The 13383-nt window shown below is 58.9% G+C and overlaps 2 protein-coding genes across 71 annotated transcripts in view; one reads left to right on the forward strand and one right to left on the reverse strand.

The window, feature by feature from the left end:
• SFI1 (SFI1 centrin binding protein) overlaps positions 1 to 7441 on the forward strand; it is a 121230-nt gene extending 113789 nt beyond the window's left edge. For 18 of the 50 annotated variants that reach the window (XM_063722866.1, XM_024240037.3, XM_063722881.1 and 15 more), the window contains 11 exons: positions 91 to 251; positions 714 to 788; positions 2072 to 2146; positions 2284 to 2460; positions 2532 to 2785; positions 3705 to 3785; positions 3962 to 4181; positions 5644 to 5776; positions 5899 to 5977; positions 7008 to 7119; positions 7207 to 7441. In XM_063722866.1, the coding sequence (XP_063578936.1) occupies positions 91 to 251; positions 714 to 788; positions 2072 to 2146; positions 2284 to 2460; positions 2532 to 2785; positions 3705 to 3785; positions 3962 to 4181; positions 5644 to 5776; positions 5899 to 5977; positions 7008 to 7119; positions 7207 to 7311 (1472 nt within the window). In that variant the 3' untranslated portion in view covers positions 7312 to 7441. The remainder of the gene's footprint in view (positions 1 to 90; positions 252 to 713; positions 789 to 2071; positions 2147 to 2283; positions 2461 to 2531; positions 2786 to 3704; positions 3786 to 3961; positions 4182 to 5643; positions 5777 to 5898; positions 5978 to 7007; positions 7120 to 7206) is intronic. The other 32 variants (XM_054543356.2, XM_063722874.1, XM_063722865.1 and 29 more) reach the window with 4 other exon arrangements.
• Positions 7385 to 13383, reverse strand: part of PISD (phosphatidylserine decarboxylase) — a 43705-nt gene continuing 37706 nt past the window's right edge. For 19 of the 21 annotated variants that reach the window (XM_054542918.2, XM_063722700.1, XM_054542923.2 and 16 more), the window contains 6 exons: positions 12581 to 12746; positions 10529 to 10765; positions 10215 to 10353; positions 9879 to 10025; positions 9436 to 9596; positions 7385 to 8731 (listed from right to left, as the gene is read on the reverse strand). In XM_054542918.2, the coding sequence (XP_054398893.2) occupies positions 8507 to 8731; positions 9436 to 9596; positions 9879 to 10025; positions 10215 to 10353; positions 10529 to 10765; positions 12581 to 12746 (1075 nt within the window). In that variant the 3' untranslated portion in view covers positions 7385 to 8506. 21 annotated transcript variants of the gene reach the window in all.

Consider the following 13383-nt stretch of genomic DNA (forward strand, 5'->3'; position numbering starts at 1 on the left):
ATGACAGGTAGAGAGATACACACTTAGGACAGAGCCCAGGCATCAGCATGCAGCACTAACGTGGGTGCCTCCCGCTTGGATCTGCCTTAGGCTGTCTGCGGACCTGGTTTCAGCGCTGGCGGAACTGCAGCCAGAGGTCAGCCCAGCAGAGACTGCAGCTAGAGAGGGCAGTCCAACACCACCACCGGCAGCTGCTGCTGGAGGGGCTGGCCCGGTGGAAGATGCACCATCGGGAGTGTGTCAGGAAGAGGGTGAGGCTGACGGTGGCAACTCTCCAAGTTCTGCCTGCCTGGCAAGGGGTGTCTAGGCCAGGAGACCATTTCTCAGGAAGGGGTCTTTCCTGACAGCACTCCATGCAGCCGGTATGAGTGGTGGGTGGTTTGGGGTCCTGTAAGACAAAGCTGCAGGAGCCTTTCTGGGCGTTTGGTGGAGCCTAGCGAGTAGCCAGCCCCAGAATCCAGTGTCTCCCAGGGAAGATAGCTCAGTGGAAAAACCCGGTTCATGCTGACCCGTGGCTTATCAGTGCTGGGGGACCTACAGAGTGAGTCCTCTAGGTGGCACTCCCTGCCTATGCAGGAGACCCCCGGCACCATCCAGGACTCCTAGCAATGGGAGGACATTCAGCTGGGCAGAGGCTGGGTTAGATCAGGACCCATCCCAGGCTGTCTAGGCTGGGTCAGGACGCCGCTCTCTGTGCACTGGCTCTCCCCCAGCTCCTGCATAGGCAGAGCACCCAACTCCTGGCACAGAGACTCAGCCGGACCTGCTTCCGCCAGTGGAGACAACAGGTGGGAACCCAGGAGATGTCCCCTCCACACTTCCTTCTCCTTCCTCTGGCCTGTGAGGCCCGGGCAGTGAATGACCTTCAGCCTACACCTCTAGTTCAGTATTTTTACTATCGCCCTCCCCAGGGCCACCTCCTCTACCACCTTCCTGTCATTTCCAGGCACATCAGCTTCCTTCCATCTGTAGCCTGCATAAGACCAGTTACTTCAAGGCCTGGTTTCTCTTTCTACAGTGTTGTATTAAAAAATACATCAGTGGAGGCCAGGCGCGGTGGCTCACGCCTGTAATCCCAGCACTTTGGGAGGCCGGGGTGGGCGGATCACGAGGTCAGGAGATAGAGACCATCCTGGCTAACAGTGAAACCCTGTCTCTACTAAAAACGCAAAAAATGAGCCGGGCGTGGTGGCGGGCACCTGTAGTCCCAGCTACTCGGGAGGCTGAGGCAGGAGAATGGCGTGAACCGGGAGGCGGAGCTTGCATGGAGCCAAGATAGCACCACTGCACTCCAGCCTGGGCAACAGAGCGAGACTCCGTCTCAAAAAAAAAAAAGTATATATACGTATATATATATATCAGTGGGCCGGGCATGATGGCTCACGCCTATAATCCCAGGATTTTGGGAGGCCGAGGCAGGAGGATCAGTTGAGCCCAGGAGTTCAAGACCAGCCTGGGCAACATAGTGAGACCCCATCTCTACAAAAACAAAACGGAAAAATTAGCTGGGTGTAGGCAGTGCACACCTGTGGTCCCAACTACTCGGGAGGCTGAGGCGGGAGGATCGCTTGAGCCCGGGAGGTCAAGGTTGCAGTGAGCTGTGATCATGCCACTGCACTCCAGCCTGGATGAGAGTGAGATTCCATCTCAAAAAGAAAAATCAGCATAATATCTTAAAAATTAATATGAAATGTGTTTTAAGGCTTTGCTGGGATCTTGCTTTTTAAAAAGCCAAGAGGGATCACACAGAGTGGCGCCCACACGTCCCCAGCTCCCTCTTCCCATCCTGTTGTCCTGTTTTCACCATTCCCCGGACCTCAGACCGCTGCCTCCACGCATCCCCCTGCAGGAGCCCTTTGCCACCTTCTTTCGTAAAGGTCCTTCCTCAGGCCACAGATGGAGCGTGTGTTGAGCACCTCACGGCCAGGCACAAGGCTGGCCCTTCCTAGTGGAGGAAGTGGGAGCCTCGACTAGAGAGGGAGCCAAGAGGGACGAGCCGGGCAGGACCCCGTGATCAGCACGGCCTCCCTGAAGGGGCAATAGGGAAATGATCTGGTCTTTCTGGCCCTAGCTGGCAGCCAGGAGGCAGGAGCAGTGGGCGACAGTGCGGGCCCTGTGGTTCTGGGCCTTCTCGCTACAGGCAAAGGTAATTGGGGCTCTGCATCCTACCATCCCTGCCTCTCCCTCAGGCCTTAGCCCTGCCTTGGGTGGAGGGAGGGCACCTGGTCTGTGGGGGAGCCCTAAGCAGGGAGACCTGGGCCTCACCTCCTGCCCTCCCTGGAGGTGTGGGCCACGTGGCTGGCCTTTGTACTGGAAAGGAGGAGAAAGAAGGCGCGGCTGCAGCGGGCGCTGCAGGCCTACCAGGGGCAGCTCCTCCAGGAGGGTGCCACGCGGCTCCTGCGCTTTGCAGCCAGCATGAAGGCCTCCCGGCAGCAGCTGCAGGCCCAGCAGCAGGTCCAGGTAGGCCCAGGGCCCCTTCCTGTGGGGAGCAGGCAGGGTGTGGCATGAGCTGACCAGAGGCTGTGTTGTAGGCGGCTCACAGTCTCCATCGTGCCGTCCGCCGCTGTGCTACGCTCTGGAAACAGAAAGTGCTGGGCCGGGGCGGGAAGCCTCAGCCCCTGGCAGCCATCGCACCCAGCGGGAAAGTGACGTTTGAGGGTCCCCTTCTCAACCGCATTGCTGCTGGGGCTGGGGATGCCACCCTTGAGACCAAGAGGCCGCAGGCTCCTCGGCCTCAGGGAGCTCTGGGCCGCCTGGCTGCTGAGGAGCCCCACGCCTTGGAGCTGTGAGTAGCCCGTGCTCACCTTGTGCTCCTCGCTTCCACCCTGGGCATAGCAGGGAGTAAAACAGCCCTGACCGGATGGGACGGGCTGGTCACGGCCTTGTCACAGCTGAGCTGCTGGGAATCCCCTCTTCTCCAGCCAGATCCCATCCCTTCCACGGCAAGAGGGAGAGAATGGAGTGGGATTTCCAGACCCTCTCTCCTTTGCCTGCCAAAGCTCAGGAAACAGGTGTCCCTTCCTCTGCAACACCTCCCTACCCTCTCTCCCGTCCTGCTGACATGATCTTTTCCGGAGTCATACACGTGGTTAACAAAGGGAACAAGCTCAGCTCCTGCCCGCGCCTGCCGGCCTCTTTTCTGTTCCATCACAGCCAAGACACTGGCTTTTTGTCAGAAGCCCCTCTTTCTTGTGTGAGCTGGCACCTGTCCCTCTGCCCACCCCTACTATGGTCTCCTCAAACCCTAAGCTGCCCTGCCCCATGCTGATGAAGCTGGTGGCTCCCACAGCAACCAGCACTACCCGAGAGCCTTGGGCCTCGGGGGAGATGTCATGTGGGTGCACGGGGCCTGGGTCCCGGTCCCTGCTCTGCTCCTCACTGTTTGACTGACCTTGATGGGATCCTGAACGTCTCAGAGGCTGCTCCCCTGTGACATGGACCCTGGCGACCTGTACACCTGCGTCACCAGGGTTGCTCTGCAGGTCAAAAGAGACAATGTGGGTGAAGCAGTCCCCTGGCGTCGGGTACCTTTTGTCGGAACTGCTGGGAGCTCTGTGGCCCAGGCCCACCCCAGCTTACTTGCTGACCTTGGCCTCGCCTTCTCTGAGTTTCAGTCTCCCTATAAAATTGGAGATCCCACAGAGATCTCAGACCCCTGCAGCCCCTGGTCAGCCCAGGGGAACAGACCCCATGTTTCTTCCCAGCAACACTGCCCACTCAGCGAGGAAGCAGCCACGACGCCCACACTTCCTGCTGGAGCCTGCGCAGAGCCAGAGGTCCCTGGGGTGCGGCACCATGGGCAGGCAGGGGGAGATGGTCGGGTCCCCAAAGGCAGCCGGCACCTCCATCTGGGGCCTGTGTTTTGGCAGCCCTGGGGTGGGTGGCCCCCTTTCCTTCTTGTTCTTTGGTCCCAGAGGAGGGTCCTGCGGCCTGACCAGGCTCTTGCCTTCCCTGTGCTCAGGCCTCAGAAGCCACAGGAACATGGCCTAGGCATGGCTCAGCCAGCAGCCCCCTCCCTGACGCGGCCCTTCCTGGCAGAGGCCCCGACAGCACTGGTCCCACACAGCCCCCTGCCAAGCACCCCTGGCCTGAAGCAGCCCCCGACGGCAAGCACAGGCCCGGAGCTGCTGCTGCTGCCTCCTTCCTCCTTCATGTCCTGCGGGGCGGCTGCACCAGCCAGGGTACGTCCTCCACCACCAGGCCTGGGCACTGGGGCTCTCACTCTGGTCTGGCTTCTGGTGCTCTTTCTCATGCCACAGCTGTACTTGTTTCTGGAAAACCTTGGCACAGGGAGGCCACTCATCCATTTGACAAGCATAGGTAGCCACTGCACACCAGGTCCAAGGGCCACAGCAGTGAACAGCCAGCCAAGGGCCCTGCCATCCTGAAGCTTATATTCTAGTCAGAGACAAACAAAGGAAAACGCCTGCCTGCAGGCCAGTAGAGTGGCTGCAGATCACATAGGGTCCTGCAGGCCACAGTGAGGAGTAGCCTGGGATTTGAGAAAAGCAGGAAGTCGGGGAAGGGTTTTGGCAGGGAGCACCATGTCAGGTTTCTGTGCAGGCTGTGGTCACCATGACCACGTGGTCCAGGCAAGCAGTACTGGTGGCCTGGGCTCAGCGGTTGCCACAGAGGGGACAGGTACTCTCTTGGAGGCAGACGAGGCAGGATATGCTCTGAGGGAGTTGCTGAGTGAGGGGAAAGAAGGAATCCAGGCTGATGTGGGCTGCTGGCTTGAATAACTTGGGAAACGGAGTTCTTTGACTGGAAGAAGGAAGTGGGGGTGGGGACTGGTTTGGGGTGAAGTGTCAAGAGTGTTTTGAACCAGGCTCTTGATGTCAAACTTGAGAGAAAGCAAATGTTGAGTCTGACCTTCAAGGAAGAGGTCAGGGCCAGAGATTCAGAAGAATCTTCAGCACAGGCCGAAGGTAACCCCAGAGCCACTGCGGCCTCTAGGAGGAGAGTACAGGGGAAGGAGAGAGGCGATGAGGCTCCAAGCGGGGAGCCTGAGTGGGGATGGCCAGGGGGTGTGAGAGCTCAGTAATGGAAGTGACAGCTGCTCTAAGGCCACCAAAGCAGCTGGTTCCTGAAAGGGGATGAGGGGACAGGAAGGAACCAGTTCCTGTGGTGAGTTAGGCCATGTGGGGCCACTTACCCTGGCTGGAATGGTTTGAATGTGGGTTTGAAAGGGTTTTGACCCCTGTCCGGTGATGGAAGAGGCAAGTCCACTCTCACCAGGAGAGGAGGGTACGGAGAAGGCTGTAGAGCAGTGGCCTCTCACCACTTCTCACTGATGTGGAAGCTCAGCAAGGTCATGAGCTTAGAGCAAGGTGGGGGTGGAGGGTTGGGTAAGGCAAGGCTAGGAACAGCTGCTCAGGCAGTGGAGGCACGAGGCGGACTGTGGTAACACGGGGTGCTCCCTGGTTGTTTGTGGGACTTTCCCCTACAGTACCAGGCCCTGTGGTGCAGGGGCAGGCTAGACACTGAGCTGGCACGGCCAGTGCCTGGGAAGGCCAGCTCCTGCAGCTGGGGGCCTGGTCTTCCCCCACCTCTGCAGGGCAGGCAGTGACAAGGACTTGGTGTCCCCCTCCCCAGCTTCCTCTTAGCTTCCTTGCTCAGCATCCATCCTTCTTTCCTTTGCAGTTGTCAGCACAGCCGGCTACTCCTAGGGATAAGCCCCCGGTCCCCTCATCCCTGGCCAGTGTCCCTGACCCCCATCTACTCCTTCCTGGGGACTTCTCAGCCACCAGGGCTGGGCCTGGACTTTCAACTGCAGGTGTGTACCTGGGGCCTGTCAGGGCAGAAAGCACTCAGGCCACTCCCGGACCTGGGACTTGCTATTTACCCTGGTCCCAGAGGGGAAAATGGTCTGAAACAAGCTTACTTCTGTCGCCATAGGCAGCCTGGACCTTGAGGCTGAACTTGAGGAGATCCAGCAGCAACTACTGCACTACCAGACCACCAAGCAGAACCTCTGGTGAGCCCTGCGAAACGCCCTGCGGCCCTGGCCACAGGAGCAGGTGTTGCCTGGAAAGGTGGGCGGGCAGTTCCATTTCCCCCGAGCCAGCTGCCAGGGTCCTGTGGGTGGTCTCGGTCTAGCCACGGAGGGGTGTGGGGAGCCCTCAGTGTGTGCTGTCTAGAAAGACTCCATCTCCACCATGGCTCTCTACCCGGCTCGGTGCTGCTTAGGAAGGCCCAAGCCGTCAGCCTCACCTGTGCACAGAGGCCCTGCTTCCTATGGGGGGATGATAAAGTTGAGCAAAACTCTAAAAACCCAATGAGGCCATGCTGGCCCCAGTGACTAATTATAACACTGATATTAAAGGTGCAGAGAAGGGCCGGGCGCGGTGGCTCACACCTGTCATCCCAGCACTTTGAGAGGCCGTGATCTGGGTAGATCACGGGGTTAGGAGTTCGAGACCAGCCTGGCCAATATGGTGAAACCCCATCTCTACTAAAAATACAAAAATTAGCCGGGCATGGTGGTGCATGCATGTAGTCCCAACTACTTGGAAGGCTGAGGCAGAAGAATCGCTTCAACCTGGGAGGCGGAGGTTGCAGTGAGCCGAGATCGCGCCATTGCACTCCAGCCTGGGCGACACAGCAACACTCCATCTCAAAAAAAAAAAAAAAAAGCAGGGACAGGCCCGAGACCCAGCTGCACTCAGTGGTCTGGGGACCACCAACATGCAGCAACCTCAGAGCTTCCAGGGCAACAGACCGGCGCCTCATCCTTGGCTCTGCACAGGCGGAGAGAGACAAGGAGTGTTTTCGCCCAGGCCCACCTGAGTTGCTGTCTGCTGGGGAGGGCAGAGGAGACTGGGAGAGGAAAAAGAACAAGTGTTTGGCTCCCAAGCAGGGGCCTGCAGCTCACATCAGGGGCCCTACCAGACCACCTCTCTCCACCCGATACCTGCATCAGAATTAGCTGAGGTGCCTCTCCCTGAGCCGGATGGGGCTCTGCCAAGGACCCAGCCTGGCAGGCAGTGGGTATCTCCACCCCTCAGGTCCTGCCGACGGCAAGCGAACAGCCTGCGCAGGTGGCTGCAGCTGAGCAGAGAGGAGCCGGGGTCTGAGGACCAGGAAGTAGAGCAGCAGGTGCAGAAAGAGCTGGAACAGGTGAGGCCCCAGGCCATCCCCAGGTGTCCCTGGGGATGCCCCGGGCTGTGCTCCCTCTCAGCCCTGCCTGTCCCTCCCTGGCCCCAGGTGGAAATGCAGATCCAGCTGCTGGCAGAGGAGCTCCAGGCTCAGCGCCAGCCCATTGGCACCTGCGTTGCCCGCATCCAGGCCCTGCGGCAGGCCCTGTGCTAGCGTGTTTGCCCCAGGAACGCAGGTGCTGGGCTGTCGGGGAGGCCTCAGGCCACATCCAGAACAGAACACAAAGTTTTAAGTTTGATTTTTTTATTTCAAAATGTTTTGCAATTAAATGAATTACTGTTCAGAAGTCTCCCACTTTTCATACAAAAATACTGTGCTACTGATACAGTTGAAAAAATTCAATGATGTCTCTCCTGCAGGAGAAATTCACAGCATCCCCAGGGTCAACATGAAATCTGGCCCTGTCCCCGCCATTGGGGGCTTCCCAGGCCCACATTCCTGATAACTGGGACAGGTTTTCCAGGCACTGACCAACTATCCACCAAGGGTCCTCTGCCTCCACGACAGACCCTGAATCAATAGCAGCAACTTTCCCATATTTCATGCAGGGATATGAGGAGGGGGACAGGAGCTCTCCCGTTTCCCCAGCTGGGCCTACCACCTGCCTGCCCTGTTCACTCTGGTGCCATGAGGCAGGTTCAGTGATTGACTGGGCTTGCCTGCTGCAGAGGACCTGGCCAGCTCCAGAAGGTCACTCATCAGGTCCTGCAAAGGTCTGTATCATTAATCAGTGTCATCAGTGTCCTCAGAAGACACTGGCAGAGTCCAGGGTGATGCGTTCAGCCACAAGCACAAAGACTGCTTTTTCTAAAGAGCAGGATGAGGTGAATTTGGGAACGGAAAGCAGTTGTCACGAAGGCTGTGTGGCTCTGCTGGGGGGGAGGCATCCGCAGTCTGTGCCAAGGAGGCACCTCACCCTGTGCAGCAGGAGCGTTAAGGCCAAAAAAAACAAAGGGGCCAACAGAAGACAGCCCAGGTGATGGGGGGACGAGCAGCAAGAAAAAACGACGATCGAGACCAACTGAAGGTTCAGTCAGGAATGCAGGATCTCCTGTCTATACAATGTTTAAAAAGATCCAAATGTGACTGAGATCATTCCAGCCTGCACTGTTTATTTGTAGGGAGAAGGAACAGGATAGGTTGAGGGCATGACGGGGGCTCTCATCACCTCTTGTCTGCACCTCTGGAACAGGTGGGAGCCGAATCATTCAAGTCCTACCTGGTCAGACTCCCACCCACGCTGAGGCAGGCCCTCACCTGGATGGCCTCATGGGCCTCCCTCTTTAAAAGACCCTCACTCTGTTTGGAAAAGATCCTTTAGCAGCCGTAATCAATCAGGAAAGAGACTCTAGAGCGAGCCCAGGGCTTCCCCAAAGCGGATTTTCTGTCCTGTTTTCAGCTGGAAATTGAAGTCCTTGGGGGCCTCGAAGATGAGCACGATGGTGGAGCCCAGGTTGAACTCGCCCAGGTGCTCGCCCTTACGCATGGGGACGCCCTCTCTATTGGTGTGCGTCACGAAGCTGAAGTCGTTGTAGGAGCCCTTGCTGTGCCTTGGGCTGTTTGTGTGCAGGTCCTGTGGTGATAGGCTGGGGGTCAGCGGGGCCCGGGCCACCAAGTGCACAGTGTCACCCCACATGTGTTTGGAGTCCCACTCCTTCTGTTGCTTGTCCCCACCACCACCCAACCCAGCTCCAGAAGGGAGGTAGGGATGGCATCTCAGGGCCAGGTGGGCCTGGTCTAGCCAGATCTCACACACAGCCTTGACACCTGCTGTGAACCGGGCCCAGGAAGGACAGGGAACAGTCGGGCCCAGTGGTCTCCATGCATGGTGCTGGGAGAGCGGCACCCGTGGGAGCCAAGGCCGTTGGTCACAAACTGACACCCAAAAAGAGCCCCTGGGGGTAGGGTGGGCAGCAGACCTGCGAGTGCTGAACCCCTCATGCTATAACCAACACGAGCCACCCCGAGCTCAACACTCCCTTTCTGTTCCCTCCTCACTCTCACCTTTGACCATGGTTCCTAGCAGAAGCCAGATGCCAGGCAAGGAGGTTAATTCCCTCCATCTCTTCCAGCCAGCAGTGCAAGGAGGGAGGGAAGCCTCAGCTGGCTGGCAGGTGGAGCGGCCATTCTCAGGACAGCTGCTCAGCACAGCCAGGCCTGACCAGAGATGTGGCCTCCCTAGAATTCAGTCCCAACGTATCTGCCGCACAGCAGACAAGGCAGGTAGACCCAAGAGGTCTGGCCCTTGGGCTTTGGCCCGGCCTAGATCCTGCTTACCTGGTCAAAGTAGATGCGAATGGAGCCCACGTTGGTGGCCCCCACAGCTGTCAGTGAAAAGAAGCCGTGTTTCCAGTCCCCCGTCAGGACCACCCGCTCGTTATGGCAGAAGAGCTCTTTGATCCAGCGAGCCATGCCAGGGTTCACTGACATCAGGGAGCCTGCAGAGGCAGGGAACGCTGCTACTCCCTGTCCAGAGCCCAGTGTGTCCACTCCAGGGCAGCCAAGACCCAAAGGGACTCATGGCCTGTTGCCCCGATGTCATTCCAAATGCTGAGCCGACTGGGCCCCACGGTCCCCTGCCCACAACCAGCCTGCATAAAGCAGTCAACTCCCGGCCTCAATGACCCTGATCTGGAGCCTGGTCCCCTGACACCAAGAAGCTGAGAGCCTCTATATGAAGCCCACAGAGGCAGCTCCCCCCACGCTGGCCCCGGCCTGACCTGGGAAGTGGCGCCGGTGGGACACAGTCCAGTCAGTAGGGGAGTGGAAGCAGTGGTAGTCCCCAGGGGCCAGGTAGATGACACAGTGATAGAGCTCATTCCCTTCCTGGGTGACCAGCTGGTTCTTGAAGGAGTCACATGAGGTGGCTGTGGAGTAGGAGCAGACATGGGGGCCACCAACACAGTGAGCACTCAGCACACAGCCTGAGTGCGGTCTGCACACGGATTCTCAGGGAGGCCCCACATGCCAGCCTCAGGTCCTTCCCCAGCATTCCCCTCCCTCCCGGTCCAGCCACACAGCAGCAGGGCTGCCCGGCCCCGCCTGCAGTGACCCACCTGGTGGGAAGGGCAGGTCCTCTGTGCAGGTACGCGGGCCCAGGAACGACTCCAGGGAGTAGGTGACCCCCTTTACCTGCTCCACCTCACAGTTCTTCACCTGCCCAAAGTTGAGGATCCTTCCATCCGATGGGCTAATCTGGAAGGGCAGGAGAGGCTTGCTGCCAGGGAGAGCAGGGTCTCCTCCCCCCAGGAGACAGCCCCCACCTCCCCTTGTCATCCTGCCCCTTCCAGATATGCTGGAGACCCAGGGGCTGTGCTGGGGAGGCAGGAAAAAGTCCTGTTTCCTGCAGGAAGAAAGGGTCGGGCCTCACCACGCTGTGCAGGCCGCAGACAGGCCGGGCCTGCGGCTTCAGCTTGCGCCGGAAGAACTCGCTGAGGTTGCGGTAGTGATGCAGGTCCTCCACAGCGGCCTCTTCCATGTTCACCCCGAACGTCCAGATGTAGAGGCTGTAGACGGGCCTGCGCAGCCAGTGTGGCAGCTCCACCTGATTGAGGCGACCCCAGGCCCGTGACAGCAAGCGCGTTGGCACTGACTTGTACAAAGCCACCTGCAGGCCACAGGGCAAGGGGCTGAGTTGACCACACTGCCCCAGCTCCAGAGAGCCCAAGTAGTGTCATTAGCCCAGCTCTCACTTCAGGGCAGAATCTGCACCCCACGGAGGACACCAGGGCCCAGGTGCCCCACGCTGCTTTTGTGATATGGCTGTTTCTCACTGGGAACCAGACTGCACCTGCCAACTCCTGCCACACGGAGTGCTGGATTTACATACAACTCCAGTGGTTTTCGTCATTTCATGCAAAAGTCAAATCAGCAACTGCTCCAGTCCCAGAACGGGAGACGGCCAGCAGTCTTACTTCTTAAAGTGGGGGTCGGAAACGGATCTGATCCTAACCACAGTGTGTGACCCTAGCCACGGTGACCCCAATATCACAGTGTGTGGAGAGGTGGTGGGCATCTTGCCCTTGGTCACTGCCCATATCCCAGACCACCAGAGAGAGGAGGAGGCTCCCAAGTGCATGGAACAAGTCTACAGCCCAAAGTGTGTCCCTCTGTCTTAATAGGAAGAAGGAGGATACCCTGAGCACCAACAGGGATTTTCAGATGCAGGTCTGCGATGTCACTGTCACCTGGGCCTGAGCTGCAGACACAGGGTCTGCAGCCCCCACAGGTCCAGCCAGCACTCTGAGGGCCTGGATGCAGCCAGTCTGAGAAGCCCAGCCCTGCTGAGCCCCACCTTGGCCCCACGGCAGGACTTGTGTTCAACGTTCTGCTGTGACTGAGTCAGGCCATAAAGCTGTCTGCACCTGGGGTTCCTCCCAGGAGGCAAAGGGAAGTCATCCCCTCAGGCCCCTCTGTTCTCTCTTCCTTCAGGGAAGCCTGGAGCACCTGAAGACAGATGATGGCCTGGGGACAGGCACTGGGTCCCACTAGATGGTCCCAGAGCTCTCCGGCAGGGCCAGGTACCCAGGAAGGGGCAGCCTCTTAAACTTCAGGTGCTGCTGCCACTGTAGAAACTGCCTCTAATTGGTGGCTGCTGCTTCTCTAAACACAACCAAGACACCAGCTCCCCAAGGTGTAAAACTGATTTCATTCCAACTTTCAATACCTCTCCAAGGTAAGGTAAGCTCCCAGAGAGCTGCTCTTATCCCTCCCAGCTGATGCCCAGTCACACAGAAGGGCTATGTGAGCCCAGGCCCTTCCCAGGCACAGGTGGGAGCCTGGGCTAATGTCCAGGGTGCCTCAGTGCCCCTGAGCTCTGATGACACCCACGTGACTGTCAAAGGCCCAGGAACAGGGTTTCCTCCTTGGGGTCAACCTGCCTAGGAAGCCAAGGGCAAGAGCAAGCCCTCTAGGGACCAGGAGAGGACAAGCCAGTTCCCTTGCCCATTCCTGGGGCACGCCTCTGGGTTCCTTAAGGGTGTCCTAACCCTAAGGGACCCAAACAGGATCCATCCTTCCTGAACCACCCCTTTGGCATCCCGGAATTAATTTGGCTTCTGCTCAAAATCACCTATAAGCTCTTTTTTGCCTGAACACAGAAAAGTCAGAGACAGACACCATTTTCTGAATCCCCAGACTGGGTTCCTTCCAGAACCGGAGCCCCAAATGGCAGACACAAGGCAGGCTAGGGGAGCGGGCAGAGCACGACGTGCCCTTGCAGTCACTTCCGCGGCCCAGGTAGTGGCCTTCTCAAAAGCTGCCTTGGCGTTGCCCACCAATGAACCTTCCGACCCGGACCCACTGAAGATGTAGCGGTGACCTCTGCTTCTGACAGCTCGCCACCGCCTCAGTCTCTCCTGCACCCCAACCTCAGGCCTGCCCGGAGGGGAGGTCCGCGCCACAGGGGCCTGTGCACACTTACCCTGCTTACGGGCCTCCATCCCACCCGGCTGAGCGGTCTGAGGGCGCCGAAGGGCAGGAGGTAGTAGAGGACGGTCAAGGGCCAGGAGCGCAGTTTCAGAGCGGGTCTGGACATGCAGCTCAGCTGCCCCAGCCTCCGCCTCAGGGCCAGCTGGGGGAAGTGCAACCTGCAGGGCACAGGTCCATGCACAGCCAGGTCAGTGGCCAGGCTCTGGGCGGGACCCAGGAGGCTGCCACCTGCACCCGGGGCAGGATTCCTCCTGTCTACCCACCCTTGGCAAGCTGCCTCTCCATGGGGGTGATGGAGCCCAACAAGCACTGGCTGTGCCCCCTCGTCCCAACCCCATTCTGAGTCAGGGGCTTGGCTGCCTCTGGCTAGTGGACTCATTTCCCAGGCTCTCCCACCCACCAGCCAGCTGGGGAGGACTGGGAATGTGGGGGCAGCCACAAGAGAGTCAGGCCCAGCTGCGGGGCACCTCTCAGCCGCAGCAGCTCCCAGCAAGGGCCTCCAGGCCCAAGCACCTGAGCCCAGGGAGGGGAGAGCAGGGTGCAGGGCCTGCCTCACATCCCTCAGCCTCAGCCCAGGAGAGTGGGCCCCAGGGGCCAGCTCTGCCACACAGGCACTGGCATGGCAGCACACAGCGCTGAGGAGCTACGACCCAGCCAGTCGGGTAACCATTTGCTGAGTCTTCCGCTACCATCCTTTGCAGGATCTGGGATATTCTTTTCATGGTTCCAGGCCCCCTCTTTCCTCATCTGCTAAATTACGGGGCCAAGGCCAGACAAGATCTCAAAGGGAGCATT

Source organism: Pongo abelii, chromosome 23 (genome assembly GCF_028885655.2).
Source record: "Pongo abelii isolate AG06213 chromosome 23, NHGRI_mPonAbe1-v2.0_pri, whole genome shotgun sequence".
NCBI classification, from domain to species: Eukaryota; Metazoa; Chordata; class Mammalia; order Primates; family Hominidae; genus Pongo; species Pongo abelii.